The 22,251-nt window shown below is 43.9% G+C and overlaps 1 protein-coding gene across 2 annotated transcripts in view; it reads right to left on the bottom strand.

Moving 5' to 3' along the window:
* The window catches only part of FLT1 (fms related receptor tyrosine kinase 1), a 108,827-nt gene that overhangs the window by 10,828 nt on the left and 75,748 nt on the right, over positions 1–22,251 (bottom strand). For both annotated transcript variants that reach the window (XM_077173828.1, XM_077173829.1), the window contains exons 16-24: positions 16,710–16,816; positions 13,271–13,409; positions 8,229–8,333; positions 5,508–5,621; positions 4,659–4,747; positions 2,740–2,899; positions 2,226–2,323; positions 1,539–1,661; positions 364–475 (exon numbers count right to left, since the gene is read on the bottom strand). In XM_077173828.1, coding sequence (XP_077029943.1) covers positions 364–475; positions 1,539–1,661; positions 2,226–2,323; positions 2,740–2,899; positions 4,659–4,747; positions 5,508–5,621; positions 8,229–8,333; positions 13,271–13,409; positions 16,710–16,816 — 1,047 coding nt within the window. The remainder of the gene's footprint in view (positions 1–363; positions 476–1,538; positions 1,662–2,225; positions 2,324–2,739; positions 2,900–4,658; positions 4,748–5,507; positions 5,622–8,228; positions 8,334–13,270; positions 13,410–16,709; positions 16,817–22,251) is intronic.

The following is a 22,251-nucleotide window of genomic DNA, read 5'->3' as shown; positions in this document are numbered from 1 at the left end:
CCTGCTAGTGCCATCAGTCACACAAAGCACTGAGACTGCTCTGGCTGTGCTGCCCTGCATCCTCTGCCAAGGCTTTCTACAGGGAAAAGTGGGAAGCTTAGTGCCAGCTTTTGCCCATGCCAGAAGTAGCTGGTAAAGTTCTCAGACAGCTGTGCTATCCTTTGAGGCTTTCAGCTTGGCAAATGAACTTTCAGTGCTCTTAAAAGCACCAAAATTTCTAGTTCACGGGGGCACGATAATCCCTCTGCTTCTGATTTAGGTCTTTTTGGAACACCTGCCAAAAGATCATTGAAGGTAAAGGATGTTTTCCCCAAGCTGGAGTCCCCACTCCTTTCAAGCTCCTGGGGTGCAGAGTTAACATACCCAAGGAAAATATCTCCCACAGCAAGACCCCGAAGGACCACACGTCGCTTTTTGTATTGTAGATTTTATCAAATATGGATTCAGGAGCCATCCACTTGAGAGGAAGTCGAGCCTGCAGTAAAAGGGACAAATCTGACTATTATTTTCAAAGCCTGAAAGATTTTAATCATAGATGAATCAACTATATATTGTTATGTAAATAATTACCATTCAGGCAGGAACCTGTGGGATTTCCTTACAGGCAGTCAAGATAAACCCACACTCATTCATACGCTTAACAAATTGTTGGAGTAAAAGGCTGTTTTTAAAAAATGTGTGGCACAAAACACCAGACATTGGAAACCTGTGACCAGGCTTTTTCTTTACAGGGATGTGGGAGTGTGTAGGAGCAGAGGTCTCTTGCCAGCATCATAGAGACAGGGCAGAAAGCCCTGCATCCAAGCACCAACCATTCTGTAACAATGCTGGAGATATCTGGGGGGAAATTTTCAGAGCCAGAATTGCAGGAGCACATCAGCACAGCTTGTTAGGGTCTCCTGAGCAGTACCAAAGCTGTGTGAACATTTCCCAGCTACTTAGCAATGCTGTAAACCCTGGAAGTTATTTACAGATGTGGGAGTGGCTGGCAGATGGGTGAGACCTCCAGAAAGGGACTCTCTGCATGACTGCAATGCCCACACCAAATTCCCAAGGCATGGGTGGGTGCCAGCACAGTTTGCTGGCCCAGCCCTTCACAGCAGGGGCTGGCAGGGCAGTCACTGCCTGCTCTCTGCAGTGAGGGCAAAAAACAAGTAGGTGCTGGAGGAACAAGTCCTGCTCAGCTGCTCAGGGCACCAGGAGCACTGAGGGGTACACACCTTCTTTTGGAGGGATTGTTTTCCTTGGAGGAAGTTTGCGAAGTAAGGGGGTTATGGTGAGCCAGCCAAGAAATGTCTAAAAAACCAAAGTATTAACAGGGCAAAGCTGTGAAGCAGTTAGCATGTCTAAGCCTTATGCCTGAGGATTGAAATGCTTCCCAGACCCACAACACATCTGGACAGCTCATCTTCACACAAAAACCAACAGCTTTTGAGCTCTTAAATTCGGGGAATGTGAACATCTACAGAGCGTTTTGGTGGACAGTTTGAAATGACATGTTATAAACATTTGGGTAAATAAACAGCATCTTGACTTACATCTCCTTTTCTCACATAATCAGGATTCTTATAAATATCTCTTGCAAGGCCAAAATCACAGATCTTCACAACATTGTTCTCAGATAAAAGGATGTTTCTGGCTGCCAGGTCACGATGAATGCACTATAATAAAACAGTTTCACAATCAAACTGCATTTCCTTATTCCTGCCCACAGATTTCCTGTCTCTCATATCCTATTATTATTATTATTATTATTATTATTATTATTATTATTATTATTATTATTATTATTATTATTATTATTATTATTATTATATTTAATTTTTTAGGGAAGTGGCCTGTAGTTTACATGAAATTACTGTAAACAGCAGTATTTTTTTTTAAATTATTAAGTCCAGAAAGTGACAAATTTGTAAGCTCTTTGACATTTGCAGGGAAAGGGCTGAATCATTGGGAGCGCCCTAATATATGTTGAAATTAGGAAAAAACCTACCACACCCAAAAGATCTTCCCCAAATGAATGAGCTTGACCCACTGCCTTCAGTCATGATCCTGTGTTTATGGACTATGGATGCTTGAATAAACACAGTTATATTTATAATGCCAAGAGGAAAACAGCTCTTCCTTTGGGACCTCTCCCAAGGAAGGTATCACTACAATGTAGACATGATTTCACCTCTGAATCCTGTCCTTCTGCAGTGAAAAACCCTCAGTGCAAAACTCACCTTTCTGGAGGAGAGGAACTCCATGCCTCTGGCCACCTGAAAGCTGTAAGAGATCAGGTCCTCCATAGTGAGGGGCAACTTGTACAGGTCATCAGCATCTGCAGAGGTGGCAAGCAAGGTTTGTTACAAAGAGAGCTCACAGGCTCTCTTTCCCCCTTTTCTTACAGAACCCATTATTCCCATAAATTCAGTCTTTTTGGAGGGGTATTTGAAGGTCAACCCACTGTCATTGGAAACAAAAATAGTGCTTGCTGTACAGCCCATGCTTTGGACACTGCTGTGTTTTCCCCAAAGATAAGGAGCAGTCAGAACAAACAATCACACATTTTCCTGTCAGATTTTGTAACCCTGGAAATAATCTTTTTTTAAATCTTTTACCCTCTGGACATGACCCTCTGAGCATCTCCCACGGATGTTTATTAGGGTGATAAATGAGGAAAAAAATTTCAGGGATTCACAGTATGTTGTAAAAATATCACAGTCTGCGTAGGGACAGGAAGGAATTAATACCTACCCTCCTCGTCCTCCTCCACATCAGTAAGACTTTTATCTTCCTGGAACCCAGAGCTGGCCAAGCTCTCCCTGCTGGTGACACTGGCCAGCCTTTGTTTTTTGCTTTCCACTGGTTCAATATCCTTTTTGTCTTTCATTGGCTCTCCCTGCAGAGAGGAGTCCTTCAAACAAAAGGAGGAGAAGAGACGCTACATCAGAGCAATGGAAACCAAGGCAGACTGCTGATGCCTTTCTGCCAGGCTGGTGGTCTGTGTCATGGGTGGTCACATCTCTCATGGGTGGGGGTGTCCAGTGCCACTGTGGTGGGCAGGGGCTGGTGGCAGAGCTGTGCTCCACCAAGGCCATCGTCCCCAGAGGGCAGAAATTTGGTGTCTTGGGAGCACCAGCACATGGTTTTAGGGTAACCAGGGCAATGGGCTATCTCTGCCACAGTGAGGATTTGCAGGGTGTATGGATGGACCTGAATGCTGGGCTGTGCCTCATCTCAGCCTGGAATGAGGCATCTGCAAGGGCCCATTTCTCTCCAGCAGACAGAGAAGGAGCACAGAGTGGATTGGGAAGGTTGTGCCCACAATGGAGGTATCCCAGACCTCTCAAACATCAGCTTTTGGTCCCAACCTGCTTAAGAGATCTGTCTCTATGTCCCTGCACAGGGTTTGGTGTGGGCTTGTAAGCCCTTTCCATGAGGAGCAAAGGCACTTGGTGTTTGAAACAGAGCTGCTGTTGGAAGTGACTGCCTCTCTTCAATGCCTTAATCCAATGCTTTCTTCCTTTGGCCAATCTTGTGATGGTTTAATGGGACATATGTTTGGAAGAAGCTCTCTCACTGCTACCTGTGGAGCAGCCTGGCTGCCTGCCTTACTCTTGCCCCCTCTTACTTTTCCTCTTATCTTGCAACCATCTCTGTTCCCTGTGCTGCTGGTGCAGAGCCAAATTTCCACCTCCTTCCTGCCCAGGCAACCTTCCCAAGGGTGCTGGAGCACTGGGTGTGGGAAGGGGGTATGGGAATGACTCCACTCAGCATGGACCCTGCCCAGCCATGCTCCCTGCTGAGCATCCCACTCCAAGAGCCACGTGTAGGAGGAGCCGGTTGCTGTGTCTCGTGTGGAGTGCAGCACAGACAGCCTTGGGAACAGAGGCTCAGCAAAGGCCTTTCAGAGGGGCATGTCCTCTCGAGTAGGCTCTCCCACAGAGCCCTCCCAAAAAAAATCCCTGAGATGCCAATGAGCTTTTGGCACAGCTGAGCAGAGGTTTGGAGACCCGCTGTTCTGTATCCAGGCTAAGTCTCATGTTAGAGCCCTGTATCATTTGGAGGATTTTTTCTGGAACTATTTGAATTTTCTGGGACATTTGGATTTAGGTTTGTAATAAGAAACATATAATGAATTTGATTCAGAAGGCTGTGGGATGTGAGGACAAGACTCTAATCTCTTTTCCTCTTGATAGCTCTTCTCCTCACACAATAATAAGATTACTTGTAAATCTCTGAATATTAGGGTGTCCTGGGACATGAGATTTCATTGGTATTATCTTGTTTGTGCTCCCAGCAGTACTGAAATAAGTGGGCAAAACCACTTCCTTTGGCTTTGCTGACCTCAAGCTCACCAGGAATGGGTTCATCAAAAGCAGGACAAGAGCGTATGGGGACACTTTGGATAGGATCCACTTCCCCTTGCTGTAGATGACTCCAGCCAAATTAGTCACAGCAGTCTCCTTGCACAGTCAGGGAGGGAGAGGTGAATCCTTTCTTGGCACAACACATCCCACACCAAATATTAATACAGGTCAGGTGAACCCAAAAGTCATTTCTCCGCTTTGGTAGAAGACAGTCTGAGGAGACCAGCTCAGAGAGCTGACCCCCTCATCACCAGCACTTACGTCAGGTAAGATGAACCCTACCAGGACCATCTGCCTCCTCACCTTGTTAGGGCAGAAAAGATTCCTTTTGCTCTTCAGGTAGTTTGATAAATTCCCATACTTGCAGTATTCAACAATCACCATCAGAGGCCCTGGGCAATTAAATTAAAACAGCAAACATTTTGAGCAGCATAAAGCAATAAAAGGTATAAAGCATCAGTTCTGAGAAAGAATCTTTCATGCCCTAACTACAGCTTGAGTCCAGAATAACTGGTAACACATCCTAAGAGCTAGACGGCTGCCTGAAGAACACTGGACGTAATCAAAACAATACTGCTTCTGGAAATTAGGGCAGGGCCTAATTTTGGAAAGCGGGGTCTTGAGTCTGGGTCCTGAGGGATGCTCTGTTTCCTCTTCGGGCAGTTCAGACTGGAGTCCCACAGTCCAAACACACTTGATGAACTAAAATAGGTGACATATCTAAAACAAACAAACTCCCATACTGGTCTTTTGATTTTCTTGGTGTGGTATCATGGAGGATTTTACAACAGCTGCATTGTGATTCATAGTTCAGGGCCAGCAGCTGATACCCCTTGTTCCCAGCCTCTCCAGATCATGTTTAACTTGAGCTTGAGCAGTGGAGTGAGTGAGATAAAGGACAGCAAGTGGCATACTCCTAAATTCACACTTCACATATTAATACTAAAAGAGAGTTTAAAGAGAGGAAATGCTTAATCACTTCATTAAGAGACCGAAAATCTCTTTTTCTTTTCCTCTTTTTTTCACCAGCTACAGGATGAGCTCGAATATAAAAGTTACTAACTTGACCTCTGGATGAAAAACAACGTGGGTCACTGGCTGTTATTGGGAGATAATCCAAACCCATTTTCTGAGCAGTGCAGATTTTTTTACCTCCATTTTTTGTGCAAGCTCCCAACAAATTGACAATGTTGAGATGATGACCAATGTGGATTAGGATTTTCAGCTCTGTCATCAGTGCTTTGTACTCACTTGCTGTGGCCCCTTCTGTAAATACAAAATAAAAAGTCAATGTGAAAAGACAAAGTACTGGTCCTGTTGAGCTTTACCACTTCTCATTGCTTTCCATTGAAATAATCTCTGTTAGTGGATGTACTTCTTGTATTGATGTCCTGTTTCTATTCCTTGCTGCTCAGCATCCTCTTGGTTGCAATTAAACCCATAAAGAGAGTCAGGCACTCAACTTCCTCCCAGTAGACTCTATCCTATTTAGAACTGGGAGAATTTTTTTTTTTTACATGAATAGTTCTGATGTTTCAGCCAAAAAATTGAAAGAAAAAATAAAAAGGGATTTCAATACGATAATTAAGTCTATCTAGAATTGGCTTCATCTGATCTGACTTCAGCTATCTAAGGGTTATATGCTAGCCTGAACTAATCAGTGTTTTAAGGGGCCAGTGTCAAGAGCAAAGTATTTCAGAAGCTGATGTAGCCATCGAGTTGAGCCATCTGTATAAGGGAAAGATAAACTACCCCTAGGTAATGCCTGCCTGGTTCTGTTCATAATGTAGGAAGCCTGGAGATAGACCAGGGAAGTAAATATTAACTGGTTGAAGTGAAGTGACTTCATCTCACCCTTACCAGTCATGGTCTATAATAATAGGAATCATGTAAGTCCCTCAAATAGATCCAAACATTCTATTTAATGTTGAGTGAAACTTCTCATTCCCTCTGAGCAAATTTTTTTTCCTGCAGGATTTGATTTTGTTAAGAAACAAGAAAATTCAATATTGCTTTGTGTAGGCCCAAAAGGAATTTTTCAGCTTAGTGACACCAAGAGCAAGAAGAACAGTCCTGTGGAAAAAACCCTTGAGCTGGGTCTTAAAGGGCTTTATTTCAACATCTGAATGGAAGCAGTTTTTCTTGGTGTCCCAGACAAAACTTGTCTTCTACTTGGTGATCCGCTATTTGCTTGTATGGGTGGTGACACCTCTCCTCCACCACATGGGAATTCTGTGAGGATGAGGCCTAATGAATGACTGCAGAGGTCCTGGATAATCTAGTGAGGACACATGGAATGAGGCAGATCTCCCTGTGCTTCTGGGTGAGATACCTAGAGAGGATCTGGTCACTACTGGCTCTCTTCATTGTCAGCAGAGCTGAGCAAGGACTCAGTTCCCTTTATGCAGGAGGAATCTCCATTCCATTCTAAGGAATCTGCCTTAGGATGAGATGAACTGTTGTCTCTCACCACTGCCAATGAAGGGCATTTGAGTGACTAACTCAGATACAAGCCTCTGCTCTGCACATGCATGTGTGAATCCCACCAGGAAAACTTCTTGTAGCTGCCTTCTGCTCCCATCTGTTCCAGGAGCACCCACTGCTCCTTGGTGGTGCTGGCTGGCACAAGAAACCTGCTGATGTGCACAGAGAACCCCTGAACCCAGCAGTCCACTCCAAGGGCTGGAATTTACATGTAGACATCTCCTGATAAATGACAAGTAGGCATGTGTGAAGCTGGGAGCCACTGGCTAAGATGGATTCATTCAAACTATTGCCAAACACAGTCAAGGGAGAGTGTTGGGGTTCCAAGCCATACTGGCAGAATAGGGGGTGTGTCCTGGCAGAGAAACAGCACCAGAAAGGATTCAGGGATTAAGACAGATAGGTAGTACAGCATAAACTCCTGGGGCAATGCAAAAAAAAAAAAAAGAAAAAAAAAGAAAAACAAAAAAAAGCCTGCTCTGATCCTCTGATCCTTACATACACTTACACACATAAAGAAGGGAAAGCCAAGTACATGGGAAGGATGCCACCAGGACTCTGGGATAGGGAATTCAATCACAGCTGCTGCAGGCTATGACTGAATATCATCCTGCTTGCTAACATCCCAAGAGCCCTCTTCAAATTAACGAAGGGGTTTGTCCTTTCTGCTCCAATGAGAAAGGTGGCACTGAATAGCTGGGGGATGATTTTACTTTCAGATGAGCACTGGTGTATGAACAGTGCTGGCAAATCCATTGCACAACCTGGGTGTCAGCATCCTGAGCAACGTGTGATGAGCCTGCAGCCAGTTCAGAGGGGGCACAGCTGCACAGCACCACCAAGATTTAAACTGCTCAATAAAACTAGCTAGTAAAACTATTAAGCTAAAACTGTGTTTAGTTTAATAAAAGGGCCTTCATGAAGAAAAATCATTATAAAATCTAACTGAGAAGGTTAAATGAGATGCTAAGTCAGGCATATGTGATTGAGACATAAGGCATCTGGTTTTAAGAGTAAGATGATCATTCCTTGGAATGAATGACCAAGGAAAATATGAAAGCTTCTATCCAAGTGTCTTTACATCAAGGTAGATACCTTATATTTCAGCTGAATTTCATTCACAGCATTTGGTATAGAGTCAGTTGAGCATAATGGTATGACTTTTTACTGAGAATGCAGTTCTTGAAATGGATTCTCCATTCCATTCCATTCCAAAATGGAATCCTACTTCTGCCATTTCATTTGTGGTGGTCCTGCAACTTGATTTGTACACATTTTGGAGGCTTTAAAAAGTTATTGGGGAAAGCTTTTGCTTTTGGAAGAATTGTATAAAAAATGCACCACTGTATAAGGCATCATTTTTCCCAGTGCAGCTTTGCAGCAAGATACCTTTCAACATTTTCACAGCAACTATTCTGCATGTTGGTGATTTCCTAATTCCAAAGGCAGATGCTTGTACCACCTTTCCGAAAGCTCCATGTCCAAGAGACTTTCCTGTAAAGAAAATAAAGTGGAGAGATACATCTTGGTAAAAAAAAGGAATCCTGTCAGCAAATGGCTTCATAGATCATGAACTGAAAAATGTACTTTCCAATGAATCCCATCGGTATATTTCCAACATATAGCTGGTTTAGGTTTCTTGGTTTATTGGGTTTTTTTAAAAAGTAAGCAGTCAAACTAGAAGACAGAGTCATCAGAGGGAGCAAGTGATAGGAATGAAAATGTCACTAAATGAAAGCAACCATTCATTGGACGTACACTGGCTTCAAACTTGATTTTTTCAGTCTAGTTCTGCCAGAGAAAGATTTTGCTCCACTTTTCCCTGAGCACACTGCACGGTGCAGCAGCCTGTGGTGCTGCCAGTTATGTCTTCAATATCACAGACCCTCTTCCCCTTTGACAATGTGTTCACATGGACAGCTCTGGCTGCCTCTGCCCTGCTACAGAGGCTGTCAAGGCTGGCTCAGGGAGATCTTGTCAACATATCAGCTCTAGCAATAAGTTTTATTTCCAAGTAACTATTTTCAGATTGCTTTTGTGCTTCACCTTCAGCAGAACCCAGGTACCAAAGTGGCTAACAAGAGTATGGCACCAGGATCTGCGGTGCCATGCTCTTCTACTCAGAGAAGAGCAGAAAATACCAGTCAGCTTTTCACATAAAAGCAAAGGACAACATGTACCATATATTTGTTTCTCAGATATACACATGTGGCATGGCCATCTCCACAGGACAATGTCCTGTTCCTATGATGAACACCTGTTTGACTAGCTCTCAGGTGGACATCTATCTTGCTGGTATCTGAGTGAGAGATTAATCCCACTCAGATACTTGCAAGCAGGGAAAAAGAGCTGCTGTCTGTACTAGTTTAAATCAATACTGCCTTTTATATGTGTATATTGTATCTAAACTGTAATTCTCAGTATGTCTGTCAGTAGAAGCAAATAACATATGTTATAAAAATCAATGGAAACATGGAGTGGAATATGCTGAGCCAAAAAAACCCCCAGAAAATTATTTCCACCCTAGATGCGCAAAAATGTTGTCATTTTTTTACAGCAAATAAAAGCCACAAAGAACTTGATCTACATGACTAAAAAGCATCAACAAACTGACCTTGGTTTGTGAAGGGCTTAGTGTTTGATGGAGAAATACAGATGAATCAGTGTGCATCTAAAAAACTACTGTTGCCTTTTTCAGTTACTGGATATAGATCGTGTAAGGGAAGCATCATTAAGACTCTGGTCTCAGGTTTTCTTTGTGAATTGATGTTTTTAGTTCTTAACATTTTAACTGTCCGTGGTTTCTGCACAAAGAACTTGCAGTTTAAGGTCCTATAAAACCCGCCATACCTTTGTTTAATCCGTAGCTTTAATCTGTTTCCATCACTGTTAATGCACTTCCCACATCGTGATAACTTACTTAGTCACCACTTGGAAAACACAGCGGCTCATAAAGCTACACAAAGCTGCTAACCTTTCAGAAAGGAGAATGAGCACTAGAAACAGCACTTCCTTCTCTAAACAGTGGTGTGATTCAATGGGAGACTGTAACAACACTCAGTCTTTGCTGCTCTGCTGCTGCTTGTACCGTGCTGAATAGTAGCACAGGACAGGGCTGCTTTAACTTTACATCATGCAGCTCAAAACTCCACGGTTTAGTATGCAATTGTGGCTATGGCTGTTCTTGCAAATGTCCCTTCTGTTGACATACAAAGTAACTACAAAATTATTAATCAGAGGAATATTAAGTTGCCCAACCATCTGAGCAGTTTGTCATAGCCTTTGAGCAGCTACACTGGATGTGTTTGGGGTAGTGCTCAGATATGTAATACTGCAGAATTTAGATCCAGACCAGTGAAGCAAAGTGCTCTGCTTAAGTTTTCCACACTTGACTTGAATTTACTGGGCCACTCAGAATGCATTAAAGTGAACATACGCCTCAGTCAAGAAGTTTTGAATCAGGAGAATTTTCCTTTCAGTCCCATTTTAGCAGAGTCCTTCAAGCATGTCAGTTGCTGGACCTGGAGCATTAGCAAAAAGCACTTGCAGGCACCGCACCCCATGTCTGTGGGAGGTATGGGCTCCGAGGTGTGCTCATTTCTCAGGTTCTTTGCCTAAGCTTGAGTCATCTGGGTTTTCCCCACGGATGGCTTCACGTTTTCCATTATGTTACACAGGACAGCTGTGCACATGCAGGAGAGTGGGAAGCGCTGTGCTCGGTGCCAGCACCGTGGGCTTGCAGGGCACAGGAGGGAGCAGGGCTCGGGAAGCCCACTGCCACCAGAGCCTGTGACACTGCTCTGGAGCCAGCAGCCACACTGCCCCAGGCCCTGCGTCCCAGCATCAGCACTGTGCCACCTCTCCAGACCGGGAAGGTCAAGCCCAAGCGGGAGGGGAGAAGCGCGCGATGGCTCAGCTAACACAGCGTGTTATCACCGACCGCACTGACAGTGATTTATGGCACCAGCCTTTTCTGCCTAATGAAAAGATGACATTTAGTCTCAGTGAGACCAATCTATGCTGAATGTTAATTACCCTGACTTCAGTGATGCCCATATGAAGTTTCCTGTAATGGCTGTACCTCTTACAGATGAAGGGAGAGTCCTGTTATATAAGCATTGCATTGCAGCCGTGGGCTGTGCGTATGCATGTTGGAGGAACACACAGCAAAAGAGATGTGGGCTGAAAGGAGAGACTTCTTTGCAAAAGTTATAATAAATATGTGTCCTGGAAGCTAAGTAGGTGGAAAGAGAAAAACAGTCGCATTAGATGCTGGAAGGGGTTGCATTTCCAAGTAAAAATATTTTTTAAAAACCATAGAAGCATATTTTGTGTTTGTGAGACACTAATCCTCAGAGACTGCCAAGGTTACTCAAAGACTGAGCCAACTGCCATGTAAGCAGGACTTGCACTGAACTAATCTAGCATACTGCACATACACAACTTCTTCAAATCTGGTTCTCATTCATTGTCAGCATTCTTTATTTGTTTACACCAGTTCTTCCACTTTTAACTCATTCTCTGGTCATCGTTCGTCACCTCTGGACTCCAAACACTAACCCTGAAAGGCATGGGTTTTTCCTTGCTGTTTACATTCCATTTCTGTTTGTTTCTTTCCCAGTGGTCACATTGTCTGCACATCAGGCTCTTGGTCCATCACTGTAAGAAAATTGTCTGAAGATTGAAGTCACTCCAGCACAAGGTTCCAGCATTCCCAGAATTATGCATGACAATTATAAATCGAGAGCAATGTATTTCAGCTGTGCTTATCCACATCTGGCCACCTTGTGTCTTCTGGCAGGCAAATTTAGTGTGATCCTAATTTTGCACATGTTAACCAAGCTCTGTTCCTGATACCCAGGAGACAGGAGGAATCTGTTATAGCTCCTAACCAAAATGCAAGGATTTTCTAGACCTTGCTGTAGGACAAATATGATGCATGCCTGAAAGAACAAACAGCACTATAGCAACGAGGCTGAGCTTATCACTGACATTTTAATGTTGACCTTCTTGCTAAAATCTGTGTGGTTTCTGGAGGGATTCATCAACTTCCAAATAAGGTCCCATCCCCCCTTCCCTTCTCATCAGCCCCACATGAGGCTTAATAAGGAGTGGTTCCAAACCCATGCCTTTTGCTGGGACATTTACTGGGGAGCCGGCTGTAGGTTTAAAGTTTTCAAGGGTATTTATTTATTTATGTGTGGACTTACATGTCACATTCTTGCTCTTTATGGTGCAATAACAGAATATTTATAAAACTGCAGCACAGAGGGAAAACAAGGAGACTGTGCTGGAAAAAGAAGGAGAGGGAGAAACGGGAAGGGGTGCAGGATGGATTATGAGGATCCATTTCTGCACAGGTCTTTTTCCAAGTTTCCAAGTTGAAGAAAGGGAAGAAAACAATAGAATCATAGAATATCCTGAGTTGGAAGGGACCCACAAGGATCATCCTTGTGGATGAACCTGGCCCTGGACAACACAATTCCAAGCAGCACACCATGTGCCTGTGAATGTTGTCTAGATGCTTTTGAGCTCTGTCAGGCTGGTGCTGTGACCACTTCCCTGGAGAGCCTGTGCCAGGGCCCAACCACCCTCTGGATGAAAAACCTTTTTCTAATATCCAGTCTAAACCTCCCCTGACACAACTTCAGGCCATTCCCTCCGATTCTGTCACTGGCACCAGAGAGAAGAGTTCAGTGTCTGCCCTTCTCTTCCCCTCACAAGAAAGTTGTAGCTGCAGTGAGGTCTCCTCTCCACTCCTCTTCTCCAGGCTGAACAACCAAACTACCTCAGCTGCTCCTCATACAGCTTCCCCTCCAGACCCTTCATCATTTTTATAGTGAATCACCAAAACTACAGTAAATGCCAAAGGTCAGGCTCCTGAGTCTAGAGAGAGAAACTTCGAAGTCGGCAGTCTGATTTGGAAATCTTTAGTTGCTCGTTTTGTGTCATGTTTTAAGTAAATCAGTTTCCAAAATATAGAATGCATCATTCTTGTCTATATTCTTCTCCTTCTGTGGCCAGGTGGCCGACTTAACGGATGAGGGAAAGGCTGTGGATGTTGTCTGCCTGGACTTTAGTAAAGCCTTTGTCACTGTCTTCCACAGCTTTTTCCTGGAGTGAATAGATAGATTATCCATGGTTGGACTTCATCTTGAGGGTTTTTTCCCACCTAAAGGATCTTGTGGTTCTATTTTCTCTTTCCTACATGAAGTCCAAATATACATGTGAAAAGTCAAGTAGACATGGTCAATCAGTCCTAAAGGCTGTAATTCATTTGCAGATCAGTGCTTGCAGAGTGGAACAGATCACACCAAACCTGGAAGTACACTGTGCTGAGTGCCTAGAACACATCAGCTCCTCTTTTCCCATAGTTATAGATACATCTTATTCAATCAATCCAAACTGTAAATGAGCTATTCCAATATTACCTAGTTTTAGCCTTTCTCTTGCGATTTCCCACTTGCTGGCATCATAAGGTAGACGTTCACATTGCTCATCTAAGGGGACTTCATCAGGATCCATGATGATTGATAGGTAATGGTTGGTCTTCATTTCAGAGGAACGAGGCTAGAAACAAAGACATTGCAGAATAAAAAAGAGGATTAGAGTATCTGTCAGCATCTTCTTGTTTGGATCAAGGGCTCCAAGTTCATTCTGTTCACAAGGCTGCATGTTTCACTGCACACTGCATGGTTTGGTTAAGCTCCCTTTGGCTTTTCTATATTTTGCAAGAGTTTTTATATAAAAGAAACTCCTTCCTCTAGCTTTCCTCCCATCTGGACATACCAGTTTATTCAATGAAATCCATGTGGGTCCCTATTAACATATGGTGTTATGACACAGGCCCTCTGCACGGTCAGGAGAAATACTTTCAGCAAGTGACTAAACATTGCTGATAAAAATAACTTTCCTTCATGATTGTGCAAAGCAAGAAGTGGCCACATGCAACAGATGGAGTTCTACTGCCAGTGTTTATTTGTTCCATATATCCCGCAAAGATAGGTCATATGTGGTTAGAAACTGTGCAAGACAAGTCCTCAGCACACTGGACATTGAACACTTCACAAACTGCTGACAAATTGTAGGATTTTTTATTTCTTTGGTATAAGTTCTGAAAAATTTACTCAAATCATTTGAGTCTGGAGGAATTTATTAACAGCTGGACTCAAACACATATTTTAAAACATAAAATTTCAAATTAATTTGCCAGCTTAGTTTCTCCTGAGCAAATGTATTATCTATCCACTTCACATGAGAAATATAAGGAAAGATGAATCTGATCTGAAAGTTTCCTGCAGTTCATCCATTTTGAAATGTATGTATGTTCCTTCAAAGAGCATCAAGATTTCTATTCTAATCCACTGGACTTCTCTTGACACAGGAGTACTTATCTTTCTATAGAAAAGGTCTAGTGTTTGCCATAATTTCCTGGCTATTAGTTGGAATCTATGGGAAATCTGCAGAACTGAACCTGAAGGTGTTGCTTTTCCTAAACTTGTGGAAGTAGCACATGGACAAAGACATATAGATATCACAAACATACAGATATAACCACATATTCTCTTTTCTATTATTTGCTTCAACTGCCTCCTCATACTTTCAACTTCCCTCCCCTACAGTTTAGAAATATGTCCCTAATACCTGCATTTCTAGGCATGTTTTTTGAGAAGGATATTCCCAGCAGTGCATGCCTTGATTACAAACACAATTAGACTAAAATGACAGTAATTAACAACTGCTGTTCTAATTGCTTTTCATCTGCCCCAAACCGATAAATTTTGTCCCAAGAAGGATGCTTGGGAGAAAGTCAGGAGGCTTGAAGCCTGGCTCCAAACCATCCACTAAGTCTGGAAAGAACATGCATAAGTGGGGTATGAGTAGAAACAGAAACTTGTGTGGTGCTCCAGAAGGGGCATTTCTAGACAGAGATGTGTGTACCAAAGTGCTCCTACCCATCACATTAGAAGAGCTTTGAAGTGGATCCATTCCAGAAAAAGCAATAGGGGAGTAGAAAAGTCAGGCAGTTTCCCACAGTTCCTTCTTCAGATGCACTCAATATCAAGGTTTTGGCACAAATGGAGATTCAAAGCAACATTTTCAATGATGAAAAATTGTTAAGGATATAATCTCTCCCTGTGTGCATCACAGAGAGGTTTTAAATAAATGCTCTTGGAGAGCATGTTTTTTTTCTGTTGTGGCAACGTAATTTGTATATAACATTTAATTCAGAGCTAATTCCAGTCATAAATCTTTGAGAGTAAGGGTTTATAAGAGAAACAGAGAAGACCATAAACATAGGCTAACACTAGTTGGAAAGTTGCCTCAACATGTCACTTAGTTAAAGTCCCTTGTTCTACATGATATTTTTATTATCTGATGATATTTTTATTATCTTTTAACAATCTAACAAGTTTTGGTCTCATAAAAAATAAAATAAAAAAGATCTGCAACCCCTTGCTACACTTAAAGCTTACTTTTTCCCAAGATTTGCAGTCACGTTATAACTTGCTTCATCATTACTGTTGAGCATTCAGTACTGGTCCCTCTTGCCTTGTAATTTCCCTTACAGCTATGAAGTTTCTCCACAGTTTCAGCTGACCTCTGCTTTCCTTTCCCCCAAACTCCCACGCATTTCTCCTCACCAAAGCTTGCAGCAGTAGGAATGCAGGCGGAGTGACTGCTGCTGTACTGCCCTGATTTGGGCTGATTTCCCATCAGTCAATAAAAGTTAGTTAGTCAGTTAGACTGTTAGTTAGTTAGTTAGTTAGTTAGTTAGTTAGTTAGTTAGTTAGACTGATTTCCCACCAGTCAATAAAAGTTCTTAGTACCCAACCTAAGCCACTGGCAGGCCTTAGTGCAGGTTGAGGTGACATGGTCTGTCAGCCATCTGGGACATGCCCAGCTGTGGCGGCTGTAAGCAGATCCCTGGGGTGCTGTGCTGTGATATCCTGGGCTGGTGGTGGTGTGGGAGTGAGGAGGGGGGGCACGCAGTCATTTCTCAGCTCACGTCTTGCAGTGCCCCAGTACCTTCCCTCAAATCCATCTGCTCCTGCAGGTTACACTGAGGAGTTTTATTTTGTGCTTGGGAAGGCTGCTGTGGTTTAGCCTGCACACACCACACAATGCAGACAGGGTGCTGTCAGCAAAAAGGGGTTTTAAACCATCACAGTCAGCCTTGGACAAGAAGGAGGGTCAGCTGCAGGGGCAGTTAAATTTATCATGTTGGTACAGGATCATCTGCTCTAGAATCTGCACCATCAAAACTCCTTCAGCAAAATATCACTTTGGAAGTGATGTAATTGTACCAGACACTGTGTGAACCAGACCCCAGCACATTCTGTGAAGATCTGTCATTCCCACTCACTCAGATCTTCAAAGACATTAGGATGCTAAACCCCCACAGTTTTTGTAAGGGAATGAGAATGTCTTTGGTGTGAGTCAGGCACTCAAGTGAGCCTCAGAGCCTTGTCCCCACTCAGGCTTTTCTTTCTGGCTTACTCATACTCAGGCTTGCAAGTCACGGTTCTCCAGCATCCATCAGCAACCTGGTTATTTCACCAGGAACAAGGGTGAGAAGCATCAAAGAATCATAGAATCATAGGATATTCTGAATTGGAAGGGACCCACAATGATCATCAAAGCTCAATTCCTGGCCTTGCACAGGACAGTCCCAAGAGTCATGCCATGAGCCTGAGAGTGTTATCCAAACACTCCTTGAGCTCTGGCAGACTTGGTGCTGTGAAAGTGAAACAGAATTTTTCTTTGGTCGACCTGACAATCCCAGCAGCCTAGGAAAATTTTTCTGACATGAACAAAGAGCTGCCAAGGAGAGGCAGGTGCCACAGGGAGATCCCTGTCTGTTCTTACCCTCTTCAGCTTGCGAATGAAGAGGGTCAACAGGAGCCAGAACAGCGTCGCAGCCACACAGGTACAGGTCAGAGTTATCAGCTCCAGGTTTGACCTCTCTGATATGCCTGGGAAAATCAAGTGGGAAACATATTAGAAAATGACCTGCAAACCAAAGGCACTTCATAGTTGTTGTGTTGGGGTTTTTTTGCCATTAAAATTAAATACCAGGAAGGACCAGCTCTTTTCAATGGGGTATTAATCTCTGTTTGGACTGGCTCACAGAGCCAAAAAAAAAAGGTCTCCTGCAGCCTCAGGAGAGGACAGGGCTCACAGAGGGACAGCTCTGCTGAGGTGGTACTGTGGTGTGAGAGCTGCTGCTAACGTGCTGGAGAAGCTCCTAGGAGGGTTTGTGCTGGTGTAGGCACCAGTGACTCCAAGTGTGACCCAGGGCACGTTGCAGTGGTGCTACCTGGGGTTTGCTGTCCAGGACCTGATGCCTTTCCTCATCTGCTTCTCAGAGAGCTCTTCCCTGCTGGTGGCTGAGACCTGCAGCCTGCACCTCCATCCCAGACATGCTGTAAGCCCTCCAGCCCTCACCAAAACCATCCCTGGGGATTCTCTTGGAGACTCATGGTGGAATCAGCAGGAGTCCATGAGCTCTTTTTCCCATGACTTGGATGAATCTGATCTGTCACCTGGGGGCTCAGCTCATACATAGCATGGAACCAGGGTCTTGAGCCTCATTCCCACTGGGCAGAAATCCAGGGCATATGGCCTGGCCCTCCCTCCAAATCCCCTGCTCCCCTGGCAGGCTCTGTGCCCTCAGGTGTCCTGCCAGTCACACCAGAGCACATGGCCAGGCTCCCTGAGGGAACACAGGACCCCCTCCTTTCCCAGCAGCACCCCACAGAACCCAGGTGGCAGGGAGCTGGGAGGGCTCTAGAAACCAGGGAACTGATTAAGCACAGAAAGGGCAAAACAAAACTGGCCACAACTGAAAATGAAGCAGCAAGAAAACATGAAGATTAGAAATCTGGAAAGTATTAGAGCCCATGGACAAATCTTAAAAAAAGCCAAAATAAAACTCACTTCAGACTGCTATTTAGGGATTTGTAAAATAGATTCAGAGCAGTTTGTTTTGCAAATCCTGTGATTGCATCAAAAATCCCACACTTCCCACAATATGTTTTCCATCTGATTGTTATAAAAGGCAAAAAGAACCATCATACCCTGCCTCTTATTCTGATATACCCTCTAGAGAGGGTAAATGAGAGGACAAGGAGGAGGAATTCTGAACATGATTTCACAGTAGTTTTGTCTGCACTTGCAGAGTTTCAGAGCCTGACAGCTTGGTGTTACTCCTGACAAATGAAAAAGGTGTTATTGTGTCTCACTGGTGACTTTACTGGGTAATCCAGAGGGGTGTGCTGCCTGGTTTTAGGCAAAAGGCCACAAGGCTTTGTTTAGAGGATGTGTTGCTTAATTGGCATAATGTATTCCCTCCCTAAAATGATAATCAGATTTGTATTCATGTCTCATATCTAAGATTTCCCTCAGATGTCTGTTCTGGAGCTTTGAGAATAAAGCTCATTGAGGAAAAACATGACTGCAGCTATGAATGGAGGTACAATAGTCTCCAGAAATACCAAGAGAGTTCTCTTTTCACAAGTATTTTTTTCAAGTACTTGATTTAGATATGGAACATAATGATAGCATAAATAATACAGCCCAATGCTGCTTGCCTACTCTCTGGCATCTGCATTTCCTTTTACATTTGGATAGTCTCCTCTTGCTTCTGACCAGCACTCCTGCAGAAGGCAAATAATAGTTTCTGATATTTATTCAGCAAAACCAGAGGGGTTGAAGTTTCATTAGTCACCACAACTTCATATGGCAGGACACAGAACACCCATGAGGTACAGCCAGGCCTGGGGTGGAAGACATAAATGCTTTAACTACTACAGTAGCTGCCCAGGAGTGAGCAAAGAAATGAAAGGTGCTGTCTTTGAAATGTTTGAGCAAATGTAGGCAACCAGAAAGCATTTCTCCAGCTGGGCTGGGTTATCAAATGCCAGAGTCCTAGTCTTGCTGAAAGCCTTGAAGTCAGAGCTCTCTGAGTGTCTCTGAGATGGGAAGAAAAAGGTTTCATTTGAGGCAGACCTGGCAGAAACAGTCAGAAGAGGCCTTAGGATTAGCAGAGTTTGGTGGGCTTTAATCAGTGCTAAATCCCCCTCTCTGCCTGGTAGCTGAAGATTTCAGGCATCCCCTTACACCTCCATCCCAGAGCTTTACTCACCTGACACCTCATTAGACAAAGACTTTTCCCTGTGTGCAGCTCTGTCCCATCTGCCTGACTCTGTCCCAAGCAGCTGCCTCCTTTCTCCCCCTTTCTCCCCTCCAAAAGCCCCCATGCACCACCCCATGCCTGCAGGACTGCAGAGGGGTGAGGAGGGGTGAGTGAAGAAGTGTCACCAGCAGCTTCTCTTTTTCAGTAGCAGCAGAAGCCACCAGAACCATGCAAGTATGCCAGGACAAGAGCCTGGAATAATCTGCTGATCCCTCCAGCTACAAGCTCAAGCCTTTGGCTGGTATAGGCTTTCTCATTAAGATTTCAGCTCTAAACACCTAAACAGTGTGGTGCAGCTCAGGTGTCAACCAGGGAAAAAGAAATGCATCCCTCACCCCTACCCCATTGGGATCTACTCTGCTCAATCTGTGTGATCTCACAATCACAGCACTGCAGCACTGGGATTGGTGCTCAGAGATGCTGAGGAATATCCATCCTCAAAGTTTATCATAACTTAGCCAGACCATTGGTGATGACCCTTGTTTGAACTGAGGTTGAACTATCGACCAACAGGACTCCATTCCAAACCTCTTTAGTGGAATTCTGAGGTAACAGGAACCTTAGTATCCCCTGATGTCCACCTGCAATCTTGCAAACTGAAGTCATGACCCAGGCTGAACTTTGTTTAGTAACTGTGGGAATTCCAGCTAAACTTCATGGAGAAGTTCCTGATGGCTTCAGCATGACTCAAAAGGCACAACAACTTTCTGAGATACAAAGTCAGAAAGGTTAGGTAGGTAGGTAGGTAGGTAGACAGCTAGATAGATAGATAGATAGATAGATAGATAGATAGATAAAAAAGTTATTTAAAATAAGTCATTTAAATAGGAGTTATTTTAAAAGCTAACACCATTTTCATAGTGTCAGCATTGTTCAGTGAATACTTGATAAATATTTTCCTTTTCATCAGCAGGATTCACATGAAGTTATCAAATATCAGCTTTAAGACAGGGCACTTTGCTATATTCCTTTGCTTGGTATATGTCCATATTTCAGTGAGCATAAGCTGCTCCTTCCTTTATCAACACATCTCCTTCAAAGCAGCACCTCTGCAACTAACTGTATCCCTGGGGCTGCAAGGGTCCTCAGTAGAGGGAGCAGGAAATGGCTTTCATGGCAGCTCTGCAAACATGTTGATCCCCCCAAAAAAGCTGCCCAAGATGCCCAGCAGCATTTCTCCCCAGACTTTAAGGGGTACAGTCCTCTCCACCTGCTGGATGCTCTGGCAGCCATCTGCTGTTTCTATTCTGTCCTTGCAGATTTGGTGCCTCTTCAGTTCCTCAGCCAAGAGCAAGCAGAGAGATTGCTCTGACATGCCCACAGACATGGCCCTTCTCCTCCACAGATAGCTCAGCAACCCCTGGTTCCAAACCAAACACAGCCTGCAATAATTTCAAAACAGCCCTTTGATTCCCCCATCCATTCATCCATCTCGGACACAAAAATAACACATTGTTTTATCTGTGAGTATAAGAATGTTTTCTCAGAGGAAATAAAGAGAGCAGACAGTTTCCTTCCTGACCCATTCACAAACTACTCTTCCAATCTGCTAAACGTGGCCATCAACATGAGGCACTGCTCTGCTCCCTTTGATCTGCAGCCCGGGTTCAGAGAGCCCCAGGACAGAGGCAAGGCTTTGGTGCTCACAGCAGCAGGCACAGGTCCTCTGTTTCTCAGAGAGACAAGAAAGTGGCAAAGCTTAGAGAAAGCCGTCAAGCCCTGATCTTGTCCCTCCAGGCTCAGGGATGAAGTAGGAGGCTTCCTTTCCTGGGAGAGGGACAGACATTCCAGAGCAGTGTAGGAATGAGTAAAAAAAGCTCTAGTGACGTCCCTTCACGTAGTAGGAAAAGAGTGGAAAGACATTTTCCTTGACCAGAGTAGATAAGACAAACCGTCTCTCTTTTCATCATCCAGTCTCAAAGCCATAAATTTTAATGTGGTGGTCTTCATCACCTGCTCCCATAGAAGTCATACAAGAGCATTGCTGGTGGTCCCTCAGGACACATAACCACAGCAGAAGCCTTCCTGGATGCTCCCTTTCCTCTCTGCTGGACTAGGATATATGACTTCCTAGAAGCCATCTGACAGAATGCTTGTGGTTGTAATAAAAAGCCAAGCTTCAGTTATGTTAAAAATCAATACAATAATGAATTACATTGTCCAGGACTATGAATTAGTAGGATGATTTGGACAGCAAGCAGCTGGCACAAGTTATTCATTTAGCTGTTACAGCAGCTGTAAAAACCTTGGTATTATCAAGGCACTTAGAGAGAGGTGATTCTGCCTCTCTGCTATTGTGAGACCCCATCTGGGGCGCTGCATCCAGCTCTGGGGCTTCCAACATAAGAATGATGTGGATCTTTTGGAGCAAGTCTAGAGGAGGGCCACAAAGATGAGCAGAGGGCTGAAGCACCTCTCCTATGAAGACAGGTTGGGACAGCTGGAATCGTTCAGCCTGGAGAGAAGAAGGCTCCAGGGAGACCTTTTGGCAGCCTTCCATTACTTAAAGGGAGCCTAATAGAGAGATGGAGAGTCACTGCCTCCAAGGGCATGGAGAGACAGGACAAGGGAGGATGGTTTCACACTGGAAGAGGACAGGTTTAGATTAGATATTAGGAAGCATTTTTTTAGTCTGATTGTTATGAGGCCCTAGCACAGGCTTCCCATGGAAGTTCTGGGTGCTGCAGCTCTGGAAGTGTTCAAGGCTGGGTTGGAGGAGGCTTTGAGAAACCTGGTCTGGTGGAGGTGTTTCTGCCTTCCACTAGATGAGGCTGGAGCAAGAGGATATTTAAGGATCCTACCAACCCAGACCATTCTGTGATTCTATAATTATTCATAAGGGGATAGGTATTTCACTCCTCAATTTCACCAGTTCGGCCAGCCCACACGTGCATACACTTATCCCTGACCTTTTAAAGCAGAAACATCATTGTATCATTACTATTAACTCCGACTGCAAACACACTTATGGCAAAAAAATCAATATTAGTTGTAATTGTCTTGTCCTGCAGAGTATCCAAATACTCAGAAGTATTCAGACACATTTAACAATTATATGAGAACATCCACAAACATATAATCTCTGCCTAAGAGGCCTGGTTATATTTCAGTTGTGTTTTTAAGGAGCAACTAAATGCATCCAGGACTACTTACTTAACACCAGGTCAGTAAAATAGATTATGTCAATTTAATACATGCACGACACTGACCTAT

This window comes from Agelaius phoeniceus, chromosome 2 (assembly GCF_051311805.1).
Source record: "Agelaius phoeniceus isolate bAgePho1 chromosome 2, bAgePho1.hap1, whole genome shotgun sequence".
NCBI classification, from domain to species: domain Eukaryota; kingdom Metazoa; phylum Chordata; class Aves; order Passeriformes; family Icteridae; genus Agelaius; species Agelaius phoeniceus.
The sequence above is the reverse complement of the archived record's forward strand: the minus strand, read 5'-3'. Positions and strand labels throughout refer to the sequence as shown.